A 22,211-nucleotide genomic window follows, 5' to 3' on the forward strand; every position below is an offset into this window, starting at 1 on the left:
TTTTCTTTGAAATTTGTCACACTTACAAAGAGTGACGTGTTTATAAAGTGGGCAAAAGTACAAATTTGTAGATACAAAACTGCAGTTTTTAGAAATTTTGAATTTTTAAAGAACTCCCAATTCTCCCTTAATCGTTTTGATTGCCATAATTCTGACATTTTCAAACTTATCTATTTGGACTTTAACATACTTAATGATACTCGTCTGCTTATAAATTAATCAAAAATTTAAAACTTTAAAGCAAAAATTGCAGATTTTGGGAAAATTTGAATTTTTTACGAAAGTAAAATCTTCATTATTTTTTTTGGGTGCCATAACTCTGTTGCATGTGATTGTTTTTCTTTGAAATTTGTCACACTTACAAAGAGTGACGTGTTTATAAAGTGAACAAAAGTACAAATTTGTAGATATAAAACTGCAGTTTTTAGAAATTTTGAATTTTTGTAAAACGCTCAATTCTCTGATAATCGTTCAGAGTGCCATATTTCACACATTTCCAAGCTTTTTCTTCTGAGCTTTGGCACACTTAATGATACTCATCCGTTTCTAAATTTACCAAAAAATCAAATTTCTAAACCAAAAAGTACGGATTTTGAAGAAATTTAAAATTTAAAGAACGCAAAATCTTTATTAAATTTTCAGAGTGCCATAACTTTGTTGCATGCAATTGTTTATTTTTGAAATTTGCGTCACTTAACAAGTTTGACGTGTTTATAAAGTGGGTAAAATTTCAAATGTGTAGATTTAAAACTGCAGATTTTACAAAATTTAAATTTTTATGGAACGCCCAATTTTTCTTTAATCGTTCTAAGTGCCATAAATCCGACATTTTCAGGCCTTTTTTTTGAATTTTTTCTCACCTAATTATATTTGTCTGTTTAAAAAGTGACCAGATATTCAAAGTTATAAATCAAAAATTGCGACTTTTAAGATTTGAATTTTCTAAGAACGCACAATTTTCTGTTTAATCGTTATGAGTGCCAGAATTCCGACATTTTAAGCCTTTTTTTTAAATTTTGATACACTTAATGATATTTGTCTGTTTATAAATTGACGAAAAATTTAAAATTATGAACCAAAAATTGCAGATTTTGTGAAAACTTGAATTTTTTAAGAAAGTAAAATCTTCATTATTTTTTGAGGGTGCCATAACTCTGTTGCATGCGATTGTTTTGCTTTGAAATTTGTCTCACTTACAAAAAGTCACGTGTTTATAAAGTGAACAAAAGTACAAATTTGTAGATACAAAACTGCAGTTTTTAGAAATTTTGAATTTTTAAAAAACGCCCAATTCTCCCTTAACCGTTTTGATTGCCATAATTCCGACATTTTCAAACTTATCTATTTGGACTTTAACATACTTAATGATACTCGTCTGCTTATAAATTAATCAAAAATTTAAAACTTTAAAGCAAAAATTGCAGATTTTGGGAAAATTTGAATTTTTTACGAAAGTAAAATCTTCATTATTTTTTTGGGTGCCATAACTCTGTTGCATGTGATTGTTTTTCTTTGAAATTTGTCACACTTACAAAGAGTGACGTGTTTATAAAGTGGGCAAAAGTACAAATTTGTAGATACAAAACTGCAGTTTTTAGAAATTTTGAATTTTTAAAGAACTCCCAATTCTCCCTTAATCGTTTTGATTGCCATAATTCTGACATTTTCAAACTTATCTATTTGGACTTTAACATACTTAATGATACTCGTCTGCTTATAAATTAATCAAAAATTTAAAACTTTAAAGCAAAAATTGCAGATTTTGGGAAAATTTGAATTTTTTACGAAAGTAAAATCTTCATTATTTTTTTTGGGTGCCATAACTCTGTTGCATGTGATTGTTTTTCTTTGAAATTTGTCACACTTACAAAGAGTGACGTGTTTATAAAGTGAACAAAAGTACAAATTTGTAGATATAAAACTGCAGTTTTTAGAAATTTTGAATTTTTGTAAAACGCTCAATTCTCTGATAATCGTTCAGAGTGCCATATTTCACACATTTCCAAGCTTTTTCTTCTGAGCTTTGGCACACTTAATGATACTCATCCGTTTCTAAATTTACCAAAAAATCAAATTTCTAAACCAAAAAGTACGGATTTTGAAGAAATTTGAAATTTAAAGAACGCAAAATTTTCATTAAATTTTCAGAGTGCCATAACTTTGTTGCATGCAATTGTTTATTTTTGAAATTTGCGTCACTTAACAAGTTTGACGTGTTTATAAAGTGGGTAAAATTTCAAATGTGTAGATTTAAAACTGCAGATTTTACAAAATTTAAATTTTTAAAGAACGCCCAATTTTTCTTTAATCGTTCTAAGTGCCATAAATCCGACATTTTCAGGCCATTCTTTATGAATTTTTTTTACCTAATTATATTTGTTTGTTTAAAAGTGACCAAATGTTCAAAGTTATAAATCAAAGATTGCGACTTTTAAGATTTCAATTTTCTAAGAACGCACAATTTTCTGTTTAATCGTTATGAGTGCCAGAATTCCGACATTTTAAGCCTTTTTTTTAAATTTTGATACACTTAATGATATTTGTCTGTTTATAAATTGACGAAAAATTTAAAATTATGAACCAAAAATTGCAGATTTTGTGAAAACTTGAATTTTTTAAGAAAGTAAAATCATTATTATTTTTTGAGGGTGCCATAACTCTGTTGCATGCGATTGTTTTGCTTTGAAATTTGTCTCACTTACAAAAAGTCACGTGTTTATAAAGTGAACAAAAGTACAAATTTGTAGATACAAAACTGCAGTTTTTAGAAATTTTGAATTTTTAAAAAACGCCCAATTCTCCCTTAACCGTTTTGATTGCCATAATTCCGACATTTTCAAACTTATCTATTTGGACTTTAACATACTTAATGATACTCGTCTGCTTATAAATTAATCAAAAATTTAAAACTTTAAAGCAAAAATTGCAGATTTTGGGAAAATTTGAATTTTTTACGAAAGTAAAATCTTCATTATTTTTTTGGGTGCCATAACTCTGTTGCATGTGATTGTTTTTCTTTGAAATTTGTCACACTTACAAAGAGTGACGTGTTTATAAAGTGGGCAAAAGTACAAATTTGTAGATACAAAACTGCAGTTTTTAGAAATTTTGAATTTTTAAAGAACTCCCAATTCTCCCTTAATCGTTTTGATTGCCATAATTCTGACATTTTCAAACTTATCTATTTGGACTTTAACATACTTAATGATACTCGTCTGCTTATAAATTAATCAAAAATTTAAAACTTTAAAGCAAAAATTGCAGATTTTGGGAAAATTTGAATTTTTTACGAAAGTAAAATCTTCATTATTTTTTTTGGGTGCCATAACTCTGTTGCATGTGATTGTTTTTCTTTGAAATTTGTCACACTTACAAAGAGTGACGTGTTTATAAAGTGAACAAAAGTACAAATTTGTAGATATAAAACTGCAGTTTTTAGAAATTTTGAATTTTTGTAAAACGCTCAATTCTCTGATAATCGTTCAGAGTGCCATATTTCACACATTTCCAAGCTTTTTCTTCTGAGCTTTGGCACACTTAATGATACTCATCCGTTTCTAAATTTACCAAAAAATCAAATTTCTAAACCAAAAAGTACGGATTTTGAAGAAATTTGAAATTTAAAGAACGCAAAATTTTCATTAAATTTTCAGAGTGCCATAACTTTGTTGCATGCAATTGTTTATTTTTGAAATTTGCGTCACTTAACAAGTTTGACGTGTTTATAAAGTGGGTAAAATTTCAAATGTGTAGATTTAAAACTGCAGATTTTACAAAATTTAAATTTTTAAAGAACGCCCAATTTTTCTTTAATCGTTCTAAGTGCCATAAATCCGACATTTTCAGGCCATTCTTTATGAATTTTTTTTACCTAATTATATTTGTTTGTTTAAAAGTGACCAAATGTTCAAAGTTATAAATCAAAGATTGCGACTTTTAAGATTTCAATTTTCTAAGAACGCACAATTTTCTGTTTAATCGTTATGAGTGCCAGAATTCCGACATTTTAAGCCTTTTTTTTAAATTTTGATACACTTAATGATATTTGTCTGTTTATAAATTGACGAAAAATTTAAAATTATGAACCAAAAATTGCAGATTTTGTGAAAACTTGAATTTTTTAAGAAAGTAAAATCATTATTATTTTTTGAGGGTGCCATAACTCTGTTGCATGCGATTGTTTTGCTTTGAAATTTGTCTCACTTACAAAAAGTCACGTGTTTATAAAGTGAACAAAAGTACAAATTTGTAGATACAAAACTGCAGTTTTTAGAAATTTTGAATTTTTAAAAAACGCCCAATTCTCCCTTAACCGTTTTGATTGCCATAATTCCGACATTTTCAAACTTATCTATTTGGACTTTAACATACTTAATGATACTCGTTTGCTTATAAATTAACCAAAAATTTAAAACTTTAAAGCAAAAATTGCAGATTTTGGGAAAATTTGAATTTTTTACGAAAGTAAAATCTTCATTTTTTTTTTTGGGTGCCATAACTCTGTTGCATGTGATTGTTTTTCGTTGAAATTTGTCACACTTACAAAGAGTGACGTGTTTATAAAGTGAACAAAAGTATAAATTTGTAGATACAAAACTGCAGTTTTTAGAAATTTTGAATTTTTAAAGAACGCCCAATTCTCCCTTAATCGTTTTGATTGCCATAATTCCGACATTTTCAAACTTATCTATTTGGACTTTAACATACCTAATGTCGTCTGCTTATAAATTAACCAAAAATTTAAAACTTTAAAGCAAAAATTGCAGATTTTGGGAAAATTTGAATTTTTTACGAAAGTAAAATCTTCATTATTTTTTTTGGGTGCCATAACTCTGTTGCATGTGATTGTTTTTCTTTGAAATTTTTCACACTTACAAAGAGTGACGTGTTTATAAAGTAAACAAAAGTACAAATTTGTAGATACAAAACTGCAGTTTTTAGAAATTTTGAATTTTTAAAGAACGCATAATTCTCCCTTAATCGTTTTGATTGCCATAATTCCGACATTTTCAAACTTATCTATTTGGACTTTAACATACCTAATGTTGTCTGCTTATAAATTAACCAAAAATTTAAAACTTTAAAGCAAAAATTGCAGATTTTGGGAAAATTTGAATTTTTTACGAAAGTAAAATCTTCATTATTTTTTTTGGGTGCCATAACTCTGTTGCATGTGATTGTTTTCCTTTAAAATTTGTCACAGTTACAAAGAGTGACGTGTTTATAAAGTGAACAAAAGTACAAATTTGTAGATACAAAATTGCAGTTTTTAGAAATTTTGAATTTTTGTAAAACGCTCAATTCTCTGATAGTCGTTCAGAGTGCCATAATTCCGACATTTTCAAGCTTTTCTTTCTGAGCTTTAGCACACTTAATGATATTCATCCGTTTATAAATTTACCAGAAAATCAAACTTCTAAACCAAAAAGTACGGATTTTGAAGAAATTTGAAATTTAAAGAACGCAAAATCTTTATTAAATTTTCAGAGTGCCATAACTTTGTTGCATGCGATTGTTTATTTTTGAAATTTGCGTCACTTAACAAGTTTGACGTGTTTATAAAGTGGGTAAAATTTCAAATTTGTAGATTTAAAACTGCAGATTTTACAAAATTTAAATTTTTAAGGAACGCCCAATTTTTCTTTAATCGTTCTAAGTGCCATAAATCCGACATTTTCAGGCCTTTTTTTTGAATTTTTTCTCACCTAATTATATTTGTCTGTTTAAAAAGTGACCAGATATTCAAAGTTATAAATCAAAAATTGCGACTTTTAAGATTTGAATTTTCTAAGAACGCATCATTTTCTGTTTAATCATTATAAGTGCCAGAACTCACTTTAAGCCCTTTTTTTAAATCTTGATACACTTAATGATATTTGTCTGTTTATAAATTGACGAAAAATTCAAAATTATAAACCAAAAATTGCAGATTTTGAGAAGATCGCACAATTCTTTGTTTTTTGGAAATATCTCTGAATCCGGACCTGACAGAACAAAATGGACCTCAGATTCAGAATTATTTCCCCAAATTTAATATAAAATTCGAACGATGGATGCTCCTTCCCTTTGACACAATTCTCTCCCCCTCACCGGAAGTAACAAGCCAATTAACTAAACACGCATCAATTCCCAACAAACTCACGCTAATTTGATTTAAATCAGAGCAAAACGACCCGTGGAAGGTTAAAAAGCATATCAACTCCTGTATTTTTGGATGTAGATATCAATCAATCTATTTACGGCCCAAGCTGTGCATGAGTTTGGAGGAAGTCGTTGTTCCGCACCAGCAGGCCCCAGACAAAGCCGCTCCAGCCACTTTACCTGAAACGCCTGAAACGTGTTTATGAATTTTCAGGAAGTTAATAGACGAGACGCCATTGATTCAGACGCTCTCCTTTACAAGACTTTTAATTGTTTCCTTTGTTGCAGTTTCGACGTGAGGGCACGACAATTCACTCAAGCAAAATATTGGTCTTCACCAAATGTGTTCTCGGACAGGGCCTACTTTCGGCCCACCACGTCCCCTGCGACGTTAGAAATAGCCTCAATTCAACTCTCGGACGAGGGGGTTTATCGATGTAGAGTCGATTTTAAGAATTCACCGACCAGAAATAGTAAAGTCAACTTCACTGTTATCGGTAAGTTGAGACTTGAGGGGTGAGTTTCGGGGGTGGAAGTATCAGATCTCGTGGGTCTTTCGGTAACTAATGAGGGGTTGAAATTGGGTGGAAATCTTCTCTTATTTTTGGGGTATTAATTTTGTTATGAATGGTTTGGGATTGATTTGTAGAAATTTGACACGACTTTCGCATGGAAATTATGGTAATCAACCTATTTACCTTGCAAATGACAGTTTGATTTCCAATCGAAATGATTTGATTTGTGTGAAACTCGTCATCAAATGGGCGAAAATTGCAACAAATTTTGAACTCAACTCTTATTTTTCAATGTAATTCAAAAGCATTCTTCCTTGAAAATCATCACAAAAAAACTTTTTTACAACAATTTCGATCGTTTATTTGTCAAGCAAATTTAAGTTATTAGGGCTCATTTTATGCAGATTTTAAGGCAGAATTCACAATTGTGTTAATTTTTCCAGTACGATAACAAATAACAGAGTTATAGCCGCTTAAGCTTTGGGTTAAAATTTTGAAATTCCGGAAAATTCAGTAGTCCTTATCTCAGGAACTAACTACAAAAGGTAAAAGGATGCAGTTTTTGCCATTGCCTTTCTTGCACTTTGCTTGTTAAGAATAAGTTCTTACATATTCCAAAATTCAAAAATTATTTTTTTTTGAAGAACAATTTACGACTCCAACTATCTAGCTCTACTTCAGTCGATATTTTGCTTATTTCTTGAGTAAATTTGATTTAGAAATACTTATTTTACGCAAAATTTTACGCAGATTTCAAATATGTGCTTAAAATTTACGAACAATAACAAATAACTAAGATATTGCCAAATTAAAATTACAAATAGTATTTTTATTTTCAAAATTTTTTAATGCTCAATATCTTCAAAACTATGACCCGTAGAAAATTGTATTTTTTACCATCGTTTTTCTCGAGTTTCTGTTGCTTAGAATCCGCTTTGAAATGTCCAAGAAGCCCCCTCAATAAATAATTTTTTAGAAAAAAAAATCTACGCAAACATTAAAAATTTTTGAACTTTTGGTTTTTTGACCGCCACTCATAAACTATTTAATCTACCGATTTGAAATTTGGCCACTTCGTAGATCTCAAAATGCTTTTTTAATTGATATAAAATGAATTGAAGGCATTAGAGGTCGCTTTTATACTGAAAAAGTTCCTTGAAAATCATTGCAAAAAAAATCTTCTGGAAATTTATTTTGATCAATATCTAGTTGATTAGTAGAGCAAATTTGCATTATTTAGGCTCATTTTACGCACATTTTCACGCAGACTCCAAAACTGTGCTGATTTTTTCCGTACGTCAACAAATAACTTAGTTATAGCCGATTAATTTCAGACTGTCGCCAGAAGGCTAAAATTTTGAAGTTCCGGAAAATTCGATAATCCATATCTCCGGAACTAAAAGAGATGAAGTGATGTGGTTTTTGTCATCGTTTTTCCCGCATTTTGCTTGCTACAAATACCCTTTTACATGCTTCAGAATTCTAAAATTTATATTTTTTGAAAAAAAAACGATTAAAGAAACTACTTAAATGTGTTTCGGTCGCTATCTCGCTTATTTTTTGAGCGAATTTGAATTATAGTCACTCATTTTACGCAGAATTTTACGCAAATTCCATATCTGTACTCAAAATGCCCGTATGAAAACAAGTTACTGAGTTACGGCCTATTCAAGTTTCAAAAAGTAAATTTTTGTTTTCATTTTCAAAATTTTCAATATCTTCGAAACTATGATATATAGAAAGCTGCGGTTTTTCCTATCGTTTTTCTTGCGCTTTTAATGTTTAGAATTCGCTTTCCGACATACAAAATTCCATAAACCATTTTAAAAACTCTTTTGACTTTTTAAAATTTTCAACTCCAACTATTTAGCTCTACTTTATTCGATATTTTGCTTATTTCTTAAGTAAATTTGATTTATGAATACTTATTTTACGCAAAATTTTACGCAAATTCCAAATATGTGCCTACAATTTACAACCAATAACAAATAACTAAGATATTGCCAAATTAAAGTTATAAATAGTTGATTTCTATTTTCAAAATTTTTTAATGCTCAATATCTTCAAAACTATGACCGATGGAAAAATGCATTTTTCACCATCGCTTTTCTCAAGTTTTTGTTGCTTAGAATCCGCTCTCAAATATCCAAGAATCCCCCAATAAATTATTTTTTAGAAAAAAAATCTACTCAAACAATGAAAAATTTTGAACTTTTGGTTTTTTGACCGCCACTCATAAACTATTAAATCTACCGATTTGAAATTTGGCCACTACATAGATCTCAAAATACTCTTTCGATTGATATAAAATTTGAAAACACTCGACGTCGCTTTTATACTGAAAAAGTTCTTTAAAAATCATTGTAAAAAAAATCTTCTGAAAACTTATTATGCACAATATCTAGTTGATTAGTAGAGCAAATTTGCATTATTTAGGCTCATTTTACGCACATTTTCACGCAGACTCCAAAACTGTGCTAATTTTTTTCGTAGGTCAACAAATAACTTAGTTATAGCCGATTAATTTCAGACTGTCGCCAGACTAAAAAAGATGAAGTGATGTGGTTTTGGCCATCGTTTTTCCCGCATTTTGCTTGCTACAAATACCCTTTTACTTGCTTCAGAATTCTTAAATTTATATTTTTTGCAAAAAAAACACGACTAAAAAAACTACTTAAATGTGTTTCGGTCGATATTTCGCTTATTTTTTAAGCGAATTTATATTATAGCCACTCATTTTACGCAAAATTTTACGCAAATTTCATATCTGTACTCAAAATTCCCGTACGAAAACAAGTTACTGAGTTACGGCCTATTCAAGTTTGAAAAAGTTAATTTTTATTTTCATTTTCAAAATTTTCAATATCTTCGAAACTATGATATATAGAAAGCTGCGGTTTTTCCCATCGTTTTTCTTGCGCTTTTAATGTTCAGAATTCGCTTTCCGACATACAAAATTCTATAAACCATTTTAAAAACTCTTTTGACATTTTAAAATTTTCGACTCCAACTATCTAGCTCTACTTCATTGGATATTTTGCTTATTTTTTTAGTAAATTTGATTTGTAAATACTTATTTACGCAGATTCCAAATCTGTGCTCAAAATTTACACACGATAACAAAAAACAAAGATATGGCTTATTAAAGTTCTCACTCCCAGATGTCAAAAACTCTAAAATATTAGAAAAAAAAGTCGATTCTAACGATGAAAAATTTTGGATTTTTGTCTTTTTGACCGCCACTCGTAAACTATTTAATGTACCGATCTGAGATTTGGCCAGTTGATAGACCATCAACTGCTCTTCCAATTGATATAGTAAAATAACTCAAAAATATTCTACGTCGTTTTTCTACTAAAAAATTTGAAAATTACCTCAATAAGACGTTCTGAAAATTTATTTCGGTCAATTACTAATTCATTTCTGAGGCAAATTTTTATTGTTGGGACTCATTTTACGCAGAATTTAATGCTCAATTTAAATCCTTGCTCAAAATTTGCATACGTCGACAAATAACTGAGTTCTGGTCTATTAAAGTTGCGAGTTGTCGCCAAGGGCCCAAAATTATTAGGCTCCATATCTTGAAATCCAAAATAAATAGCAAGATTCGATTTCCGCCATCGTTTTCCTCGCTTTTTGGTTACTAAGAATTCGCTTTTACATTTTCTTTGAAAAAATTGAATTTGTGTAAAACCAAATCTTAACTAAAATTATGTCAATGTACTTCAGTCTATATCCAGTTTATTTGTGAAGCAAATTTAAGTTATTATGGCTCATTTTACGCAGCATTTTATGCTGAACTCAAATCTGTGTTCAAAATCTACGTACGACAACAAATAACTAAGTTCTTGTTGATTACATTATCAAGTCGTCCCCAGAGGAACCAAATTTTGAAACTCCGGAAATTCCGATCCGATCCGATTCCGAAAAAAAAATATAAAGATTCGTTATTCAGCATCGTTTATCTCGCATTTTGTTCATAGAGAATTTATTATCAAATTTTCCGAAATAAAAAAATGTTATTATTTTTTGAAAAGATCTTTTCTATATGAATCTACTTCGGTCAATATCTCGCTTATTTTTGGAACAAACTTAAGTTATCAGTACTCGTTTAACGTAGAATTTGACGAAGAATCCAAAACCGTGCTCAAAATTCACGTACGACAAACAATAACTGAGTTATGGTCTAATTAAATTTTGGGTGATAGCTTTTTATTTTTGAAAATTTCAATCCTCAATATCTCCGAAACAACCACAGATAGAAAGATGTGGTTTTCGCCATCGTTTTTCTCGTGCATTTCTTGCTTAGCATCTACTTTCAGACATCGAAAATAACGAAAAAAAAATTTTTGCAAAATAAATTTTTCGATTTTTGATCGCCTCTTTTAATCCATTGAATATTTCAGAAATCTTGAGGATATGTGATCACATATACAGGGCGTGTCATAAAACGCGACTTTAAGCATCTCGGTCAGATTAGAGCAAATCTGATTTCCTTACAAATGGCAGTTTTTTTTCTCAATCCACTCCGCAGAAAATCTCATCATTACGTCAACCACAATAGAATTTTTGCTGTAAGCACAAATCAGCTTGTCAGATTTTATTCTGAGGCCAAGAATAGAAAGGAAAACTTGTTCGGAGCGACGCCGTCAGAATCACATTAATATGGAGAATTTAGAAATTACGAGTCTGCATAGTATTAAAGCTCGCTAACAAACTTGTAGGTTAAACATCTCAAATTCAAAAACGCTCAACAATGTCTAGGGAGCGCAAAGAGCTGTATTTGCATATCTAATTTACATGATTACATTTACGTGTTGAGCAGATGACGGAATTGCGGCTTACAGAGAAGAGAAATGCACCATCTGGATTAATCAACACGTGAAGAGGTAAACTTTTATCATCCGCCGTTTGTCTATTGTGTTATTAAATTTTATTGCTGGGGCTAAATTAAATTTTCCGAAGATAAGAAAACAAAACTCGGGAGCGACGTGGGCTTTAATATTTTTCGAAGTTAAAGATGCTAAAGAAGAATTGATTAATATAAAAACAAATATTGGAAAGCCTCTAAATTTTATAGCTGACGACGTATTGCAACTGTTAGACTTTTGGCATTTTATTTACAAATTCTGGCAATTTTGCGTTTGCCCTATAATAAAGAAATTTTAAAAGTCTTATTTTTTCGTCTAAAATTTCGAATTTTAATGAAATTTTGAAAATCAATTACTCTAAATTTTGTTGTTATAGTATTACAATTATTAGAGTTATAAAATTTATTCTCAAATTTTGGCAATTTTGAGATTGCTTCATTAAAAAAATAATTCTTGTTTCCGTTTCTAAAATTTTCAAACTTGGCATTTTTACTTCATAATTATGTCAATTCATTGCTTTAGCATCACAATTATTAAAGTTATACAATTTATTTTCAGAATTTGGCAATTTTTGGTTTGCCTCATACATAAAAATTTCTAAAATTTTTGTTTTTTGTTCAAAAATTTTGAAAATTGACAGACTTTATAGGTATGTCAAAAAAACTAAACTGTCCAAATTTAATGGTGCTAGCATCACAATTATTAGAGTAATAAAATTTATTTCCAAATTTTAACAATTTTGGGATTGCCTCATAAATATATATTTTTTCAATTCTTGTTTCTGGTTTTAAAATTTTGAAATTTGGCAGGCTTTATAATGGCAAAAGAACTAAACTGTCTAAATTTTATTCTTTTAGCATTCCAATTTATTAATTATAAAATTTATTTCCAAATTTAAAGCACTTTTGGGATCCTCTCAAAAATAAGTAAAATTTTCTAAAATTCCTGATTCTGCCCTTAAAATTTTGAAATATAGTAGACTTTATAGGTAAGTCAAAAGAACTAAACTGTCCAAATTTTGTTGTTTTAGCACCACTATTATTAGAGTTATAGAATTTATTTTTAAATTTTGACAATTTTGGATTCTAAAATTCTTGTTTCTAGTTCTAAAATTTTGAAATTTAGCAGACAGTATAGGTATGTAAAAAAAAGCTAAACTGTCCAAAATTCATTGGATTAACATCACAATTATTAGACTTTAAGAATTTAATTTAAAATTTTGACAATTTTGAGATCGCTTCATAAATAAAATTTTCTAAAATTTTGGTTTCTGGTTCTAAAATTTTGAAAATTAACAAAATAAATATGTCAAAGGAATTAAGATGTCCAAATTTCATTGTTTTAACATCACTATTATTATAGTTATAGTATTTAATTTAAAATTTAGTCAATTTTAGGTTGCCTCATAATTTAAATTTTCTAAAATTCTTGTTTTTTGTTCTAAAATTTTGAAAACTGGCAGATTTGTATATAACTATGTTGTATAACTAACCTAATCAAATTTCGTTGTTTTAGCACAACAATTATTAGTTTTTTTAAATTATTTCCAAATTTTGGCAATTTTAGGAACGCCTCATAAAAAAAATTCTTAAATTCTTGTTTTCGTTTCTAAAATTTTGAAATTTGACAGACTGTATAGGCATGTTAAAAGAACTGAATTGTCAAAATTTTATTGTTTTAGCATCACAATTATTAAAGTTATAGAATTTATTTTAAGAATTTGCCAATTTTTGGTTTGCCTTACATAAAAATTTCTAAAATTCTCGTTTATTGTTCTAAAATTTTGGAAATTAGCAGACTTTATAGATATGTCAAAAAAACTAAACTGTCCAAATTTTATTGTTTTAGCATCACAAGTATTAGAATTGGAGAATTTATTTCCAAATTTAAAGCATTTTTGGAAACAAAAAAGTAAAATTTTCTAAAATTTCTATTTCTGCTTTTAATATTTTGAAATTTAGTAGACTTTATAGGTGTGTCAAAAGAACTAAACTGTCCAAATTTTGTTGTTTTAGCACCACTATTATTAGAGTTATAGAATTTATTTTCAAATTTTGTCAATTTTGGAATCGCCCAATAAATAAAATTTTCTAAAATTCTTGTTTCTAGTTCTAAAATTTTGAAATTTAGCAGACAGTATAGGTATGTAAAAAAAGCTAAACTGTCCAAAATTCATTGGATTAACATCACAATTATTAGACTTTAAGAATTTAATTTAAAATTTTGACAATTTTGAGATCACTTCATAAATCAAATTTTCTAAAATTTTGGTTTCTGGTTCTAAAATTTTGAAAATTAGCAGACTTTATAAGTATGTCAAAAGAATTAAACTGTCCAAATTTCATTGTTTTAACATCACATTATTATAGTTATAGTTTTTAATTTAAAATGTAGTCAATTTTAGGTTCGCCTCATAAATTAAATTTTCTAAAATTCATGTTTTTTGTTCTAAAATTTTGAGAATTGGCAGACTTTATAAGTATGTTAAAAAAACTAAACTGTTCAAATTTCGTTGTTTTAGCACCACAATTAATAGTTTTTTTTAATTTATTTCTAAATTTTGGCAATTTTAGGATCACCTCAAAAAAAATGCTAAAATTCTTGTTACCGTTTCTAAAATTTTGTATAGGTATGTTAATAGTTAATAGTCAAAATTTCATTGCTTTAGCATCACCATTATTAAAGTTATAGAATTTATTTTAAGAATTTGCCAATTTTTGGTTTGCCTCACATAAAAATTTTTAAAATTCTTGTTTTTTTGCTCTAAAGTTTTGAAAATTGGCAGACTTTATAGATATGTCAAAAAAACTAAACTGTCCAAATTTCGTTGTTTTAGCACAACAATTATTAGTTTTTTTTAATTATTTTCAAATTTTGGCAATTTTAGGAACGCTTCATAAAAAAAATTCTTAAATTCTTGTTTTCGTTTCTAAAATTTTGAAATTTGGCAGACTGTATAGGTATGTTAAAAGAACTGAATTGTCAAAATTTTATTGTTTTAGCATTACAATTATTAGAGTTATAGAATTTATTTCCAAATTTTAACAATTTGGGGATCTTCTCATAAATAATTTTTATTTTAATTCTGGTTTCAGGTTTTAAAGTTTTGAAATTTGACAGACTTTATAGGTATGGCAAAAGAACTAAACTGTCTAAATTCCATTGGTTTAGCATTCCATTTTATTAGAGTAATAAAATTTATTTCCAAATTTAAAGCGTTTTTGGGATCCTCTCAAAAATAAGTAAAATTTTCTAAAATTTCTGTTTCTGCTCTTAAAATTTTGAAATTTAGTTAGGTATGTCAAAAGAACTAAACTGTCCAAATTTTGTTGTTTTAGCACCACTATTATTAGAGTTATAGAATTTATTTTTAAATTTTGACAATTTTGGAATCGCCTCATAAATAAAATTTTCTAAAATTCTTGTTTCTAGTTCTAAAATTTTGAAATTTAACAGACAGTATAGGTATGTCAAAAAAGCTAAACTGTCCAAATTTCGTTGGTTTAACATCACAATTGTTAGACTTAAAGAATTGAATTTAAAATTTTGACAATTTTAAGATCGTCTCATAAATAAAATTTTCTAAAATTTTGGTTTCTGGTTCTAAAATTTTGCAAATTGACAGACTTTATAAGTATGTCAAAAGAATTAAACTGTCCAAATTTCATTGTTTTAACATCACATTATTATAGTTATAGTTTTTAATTTAAAATGTAGTCAATTTTAGGTTCGCCTCATAAATTAAATTTTCTAAAATTCATGTTTTTTGTTCTAAAATTTTGAGAATTGGCAGACTTTATAAGTATGTTAAAAAAACTAAACTGTCCAAATTTCGTTGTTTTAGCACCACAATTAATGGTTTTTTTTAATTTATTTCTAAATTTTGGCAATTTTAGGACCACCTCAAAAAAAATTCTAAAATTCTTGTTACCGTTTCTAAAATTTTGAAATTTAACAGATTGTATAGGTATGTTAAAAGAACTAAATAGTCAAAATTTCATTGCTTTAGCATCACCATTATTAAAGTTAAAGAATTTATTTTAAGAATTTGCCAATTGCCTCACATAAAAATTTCTAAAATTCTTGTTTTTTTGCTCTAAAGTTTTGAAAATTGGCAGACTTTATAGATATGTCAAAAGAACTAAACTGTCCAAATTTTGTTGGTTTAACATCACAATTATTAGAGTTAAAAAATTTAATTTAAAATTTTGACAATTTTGGGATCGCTTCATAAATAAAATTTTCTAGAATTCTCGTTTTTGGTTCTGGAATTTTGAAATTTGGCAAATTTTATAGGTATGTCAAAAGAACTAACCTGTCCAAATTTTATTGTTATAGCATCACAATTATTAGAGTTTTGTCAATTTAGATATTGCCTCATAAATGAAATTCCCTAAAATTCTTGTTTTTGGTTCTAAAATTTTGAAATTTGTCAACTTTCATAAACATGTCAAAACTTCTAAAACCTCCAAATCCAAATCTCGTTGTTATAACATCGATATTATCAATTTATCGATTAGAGTAATTTTGTGTTTAAAAAATAATCTTTCCTACGTTTTTTGGCAGAACCAAAGAAGAACCAGAATCAAGAATTGACCTAATACGGTTTTAACCCACAAGAAAATAAAAGATATTTTTGAAAAATATTGTTAAAAAAGATTTTAGACAACATTTTAGCTACTCAGCCCAAAAAAGATTGAATGTATGTTAATAAAACCAAGAAAACGCGTAATATTTTAAAAATATGCTCAAATATGCACTAGAATTGGTAAAATATGCAAAAAATGCAAAAATATGCGTTTGACTTATAATCCGAGCTTACCTCATAAATCTGTTGAGCTTTTTCCACTCCTTTCGATATTATAAAGCTGAGCTTCATTTATACGTGAGAGTTATGTTTTTCAGGATCGTATCGGAAAAAAGCAAGACTCCATTTATCACATGTCAAGAAGATGTAACGTCTAAAATGACAATTTGTTTTTCTTGCTTCATTGATATTGAGGTCTGGTTTTCTCTGGGAGTTTCAGATAAACTAAAACTGAGAAGTCTTTCATTTTTATGTATCGGAAATGAGAGGTTGTTTCCAGGGACTAGTCATCTGGAAAAACAACATATTTTGAGCTCAAAGCCCGAAAATGAATATTAAAATATCGTCTTGCATGTTTCTCCCCTTTTCAGTCTAAAAAAAAAATCCGTATCTTGTATCTCGTCTGCACTTATTTCTCGAGGAGATAATGTAATCATAACTTAATAAAAGCTTTCTTAAGGAAGTCAAAATGGATGAAAGTTAAAAGAAAGTGTTAAAATTTCCTTAATTAAGGTCTGTTCCGCAAACAAAGTTACAAGAAAACTCGTTACTTATTTAAAGAAAAACCATATTATTCTCTTAATGCAAACACCTCTTTTTGTGATCCGCGAAATTAAAAATAAATAAAAAATCGTATCTCCGACCTCGAGCCCTCAAGTTTAATTAACGTTCTCTGATAACATAAAAGTTATGTTGATTGGCAGACAGAGAGCGGGATTCGCTGAAAACTATCGATTTTACGACGAAACCACGGATTTTAGTGTGGCGATCGATTTCGATTTTCAAAGGTTCGGATTGCTTGGAATTTTATAATTAATGCAGGAGCTAGTAGTCAATTTCAACAGCAAATCCCCGCGAATTTTCTGATTTTAATTGTTTTACTTTGTAACTTAGTTTAATTAGCGGAAGACGTCAGAATTCTTTGGCTGGAAACCACAAAGAGAAGTATGTTAATTTAAGTTTTGCGAATATCAATTAAATTTACATTTCAATGGCGCTGATGTGTTTCACATTTCTCCAGGGGGGCGAGTTTATGTCGACATTTTTGACAAACTGAATCTCTCAGGTTTCTGTAATAATCCAAAATTACAGTCATTTATCAATTTTCGAAAATTTTTTCACTGGTAAAATTGGAACTTCGAATGTTTTTCTTAAATGTTTTTGAAGTTTTTTACATCGTAATCGTTTTTTTGCGCTTATTTTGATCTAACGGTTCTTTTTTCTGTCAAAAATTAATGAGAGATCAAAAATTTTCCAAAAATATTTATTGAAGCATATAATTCTGGTAATTTTGACACCACATCAATGCAATTTTGTGAGATTAATTATACAGAGTTGACATGACAAATTTTGGAATTTTTTATTCTGCGATGAAACAAAAATTTCCGAAAAAAAATTAAAAATTGTAGCTCTGTTAATTTTAATGCCAAGTCACCCAAATTTAAAGATATTAGTTATTAAAAACTGCTTATTAACCGTGCTTAATTACAAGGTTGTAAGTGAAACATGACACTCATATTAGTTAATTTTAGAGAGGTTAGTATCATTGAGTTGTTTATTAACTAGGTCAAATTGGAACATTGTAAATCAAACAGGGCAAATTTCGGAATTTTTTACTCTTTGCATTTATCAAAAATTTCCAAAAAAAACTATCAACGCTTGTAACTGTAGTACTTCCAACACCAATGCTGTCACATTTTGGAAAATTATTAATTTATATCTAATTACTAATTGTGCAAAATTTCAACAAGTTATAGCAAAAGCGACTGATTCTAGAAATTTTAAATTTTTGGATAATTTGGAAACTTCGAAAATATTGTAAAAGGAACTCCAGTAATTTAAACGCCCAATTAACAAACTTTTAATTGTTAGGTTTGACAAACCTGCATTGTAAGGACTCTTAATTTTCAAAATTGTAGAACACAAATAATTTTTGAATTTTTTATTCATGGAGCGAACATAAAAATGTCAGAATTTGATAGTAAATTCCATAATTCTAATAATCTTTACGCCATAGCAATAAAATTTAGAGCTTTGTATTTGCTTTAACACGTTTCTACATCCTGCAAAATTTTAAATTTTAGAACAAAAAACAAGAATTTTAGAAATTTTGAATTTGATTTATGAGACGAACCTCTGGCATTTTAACTCTGATAATCGTGATGCTATACCAACAAAATTTGGAGGCTTTAGTTGCTTCAATACGCTTATAGTCTATTAAATTTCAATTTTTTAGAACAAAAATTATTTATTGGCAAATGCAAAATTTGCCAGAATTTGGAAATAAATTCCATAACTTTTATAGTAGTGATGCTACAACATTGAAATTTAGAGGTTTAAGTTGTATTGACACACTAATAAAGTCCTCCAAATTTCAAAATTTTAGAACAAGAAACAGACATTTTAGAATATTTTATTTTTGAGGCAAACCCTAAAGTGCTGGAAAACCATAATAAATTCCATAAAACTAATAATTGTTATGATATAACAACGAGAATTGGAAGCTTTAGTTCTTTTAACATGCTTATAAAGTCTGCTAAACTTCAAAACTTTAGAACAAAAATCAAGAATTTTAGAAATTTTTATTTATAGGACAAGCCCAAAAGTGCTATTATATCAAAATAAATTCCATAACTCGTATAATCGTAATGCAGTAACAACAAAATTTGAAGGTTTTAGTTGTATTGAAACGTTTATCAAATCTGCCTAATTTCAAATATTTAGAACAGAAAGCAAGAATTTTAGAAATAATTTTATGAGACAAACCCAAAATTTCTACAAATCCTAAATAAATTACTAATAATTGTGATGCTATAACAACGAGAATTATAAGTTTTAGTTCTTTTAGATGTTTATAAAGTCTGCCTAATTTCAACACTTTAGATCAAAAATCAAGAATTTTAGAAATTTTGAATTTGATTTATGCGACGAACCTCAAAATGCCAGAATGTGAAATTTTTTTAACTCTGATAATCGTGATGCTATACCAACAAAATTTGGAGGCTTTAGTTGCTTCAATACGCTTATAGTCTATTAAATTTCAATTTTTTAGAACAAAAATTATTTATTGGCAAATGCAAAATTTGCCAGAATTTGGAAATAAATTCCATAACTTTTATAGTAGTGATGCTACAACATTGAAATTTAGAGGTTTAAGTTGTATTGACACACTTATAAAGTCCTCCAAATTTCAAAATTTTAGAACAAGAAACAGACATTTTAGAATATTTTATTTTTGAGGCAAACCCTAAAGTGCTGGAAAACCATAATAAATTCCATAAAACTAATAATTGTTATGATATAACAACGAGAATTAGAAGCTTTAGTCCTTTTAACATGCTTATAAAGTCTGCTAAACTTCAAAACTTTAGAACAAAAATCAAAAATTTTAGAAATAATTATTTATGAGGCAAACCCAAAATTTCTACAAATCCTAAATAAATTCCAGAAAACTAATAATTGTGATGCTATAACAACGAGAATTATAAGTTTTAAGTTCTTTTAGATGCTTATAAAGTCTGCTTAATTTCAACCCTTTAGAACAAAAATCAAGAATTTTAGAAATTTTTATTTATGAGGCAAACCCAAAAGTGCTAGGATATTAAAATGAATTCTATATATTTTATAATTGTGTTAGTATAACAACAAAATTTGCCCACTTTAGTTTTTTTGACTCGCTTTTACAGTCTGCTTGATTTTAAACTTTGAGAACAAAAATCAAAAAGTTTAGAATTTTTATTTGTGGAACAAACCGAAAAGTGCTAGAATGTCAAAATAAATTCCATAACTCTTATAATCGTGCTATTATAACAACGAAATTTGTAGGTTTTAGTTGTTTTAACCTGCTTATTACGTCTACAAAATTTCAGAATTTTATAACAAGAATCAAAAATTTTAGAAATTTATATTAGAAGAGAAATCCAAAATCGCTAAAATTTGGAAATAATTTTTATAATTCTGATAATCGTACCACTATAACAACGAAATTTGGAGGTTTTAAGTCTTTTGACACGCTTATACAGTTTGCCAAATTTGAAAATTTTATAACAAAAAACAAGAATTTTAAGAAATTTTTATCTATAGGACTAACCTAAAAGTGCTACAATATCAAAATAAACTCAATGACTTTAATAATCCTGATTCTATAACAACAAAATTTGGAAGCTTAAATTCTGTTGACACGTTTATAAAGTCTGCAAAATTTCAAAATTTTAGAGCAAGAAACAAGAATTTTAGAAATTTGTATTGATTGGATGAACCCAAAATTGTCAGAATTTGAAAATAAATTCCATAACTCTAATAATTGTGATGCTAAAACAATGAAATTTGAATAGTTACGCTCTTTTGACATAATTATAAAGTCTGCCAAATGGTCAAAATTTTACTTATGGACCAAAAACAAATTTTATTACTCGGACAATCGGAATGTCATAAGAATGATATTTCAAGAATTGATTTTTTTGGCTCAGTTATAAAGTCAGCCAAATTCCAATCGAAAAACACGAGAAATTAAAGTAAGAATTTGCCTGATTGAAGCAATCCCAGGAGTCCTGAACCGAAGTTTCCGTCGTCTTAAATTGAAGCAAGTCTCATAAACCGCTAGAAAATCCACAATGGACCAAAACAAACACAGATAACTTTATAGACATAAGAAATAATGTAGGAAAGTTTATTTTTATTTCACCCGGACATTTCTTTTGTTAGTGCAATAACTCTTTTATAGCTAACCCATAAAAATTTTACGTGCTTCTTTTTACTTCAGTTATTTTCGCGAGTTAATTGAACGCCCGCACTTAACACATTAGACGTTACTAAATTTTTATACGAAAAGTGGTCTTGAAATTGAAGAAAATTTATTGGATCAATTCTTGGTGTTGACAAATTATTAAAATTACAATTTTTTCCCAAACACCAAATTTTTACAAAAAATGCTGACGCGCGTTTCGATAGCAATGCTATCATCATCAGAGCGACTAAAAAGTCATCAATATTTGACTTGTTTGTATAAAAATGGCAAAAATGTCGTCCACATCAAAATAAATCACCGTTATCCAACGATAAAATTCACTTGCGAAATAGAGAAAGACGGAAAACTTCCATTTTTAGACACAATTGTAATTAAAAATAAGAACAGATTAGAGTTTGATGTTTATAGGAAAGAAACCAGTACTCTTCGCTACATCACTGCAGACTCCCATCATTGTCCTCAACATAAGATGGCAAGTCTAAATTTTCTTGTTTACAGGCTTTTGAATTTTCCATTAAACAAATTCAGATTTACAAAGGAATTAAAATCAATTAAAGATGCTGCTAGGTGTAATGGTTTCGACTCCAACATTGTTGATAAAATTGTTAAAAAATTTAGATCTTAGAAATTGGTCAATGAATGTTCTACTTTTCAGAAAACACCTGAGAAGATTTCTTTTGTCACCATCCCTTACTCACCTTCAGTGACAAAGGGACTGGAAAGAATTTTCCAAGGTTTGGATCTCAAAGTAGTTTTTACTTCGGGTCCAAGCCTCCTAGGTAATCCAAAAGACCGAATAGGAACAACAGAAAAGTCGGGGATTTATGAAATTAAATGTAAAGATTGTGGTCAGAAATATATTGGGCAAACACGAAGGTCAATTTTAAAAATGTTCAAAGAGCATCAAGCTCATCTCAAATTTGGAAGGTTTCAAAAATCAAGCGTTGCCCAATATGTTTTTGACAATGACCACCACATTGATGAAAGTTGTCTTCGTTTAATTAAAAATGTAAATAATTGTAAATTTCTAGACATTTATGAAAGTCTAGAAATATTTAGGAACAAAAATGTAATAATGAACTCAGACAACGGCCTCATCCCCTCCTCCTCTCTCTACTCGCTTCTACTTG

The 22,211-nt window shown here is 28.4% G+C and overlaps 1 protein-coding gene across 1 annotated transcript in view; it reads left to right on the forward strand.

Annotated features, from left to right (window-relative positions):
• The window catches only part of side-IV (sidestep IV transmembrane protein), a 475,641-nt gene that overhangs the window by 338,777 nt on the left and 114,653 nt on the right, over positions 1-22,211 (forward strand). Inside the window, exon 3 of the mRNA XM_088044905.1 lies at positions 6,430-6,638. Coding sequence (XP_087901031.1) covers positions 6,430-6,638 — 209 coding nt within the window. The remainder of the gene's footprint in view (positions 1-6,429; positions 6,639-22,211) is intronic.

Source organism: Gnatocerus cornutus, chromosome 1 (genome assembly GCF_029298725.1).
Source record: "Gnatocerus cornutus isolate USDA-ARS CGAHR chromosome 1, icGnaCorn1.1, whole genome shotgun sequence".
NCBI lineage: Eukaryota > Metazoa > Arthropoda > Insecta > Coleoptera > Tenebrionidae > Gnatocerus > Gnatocerus cornutus.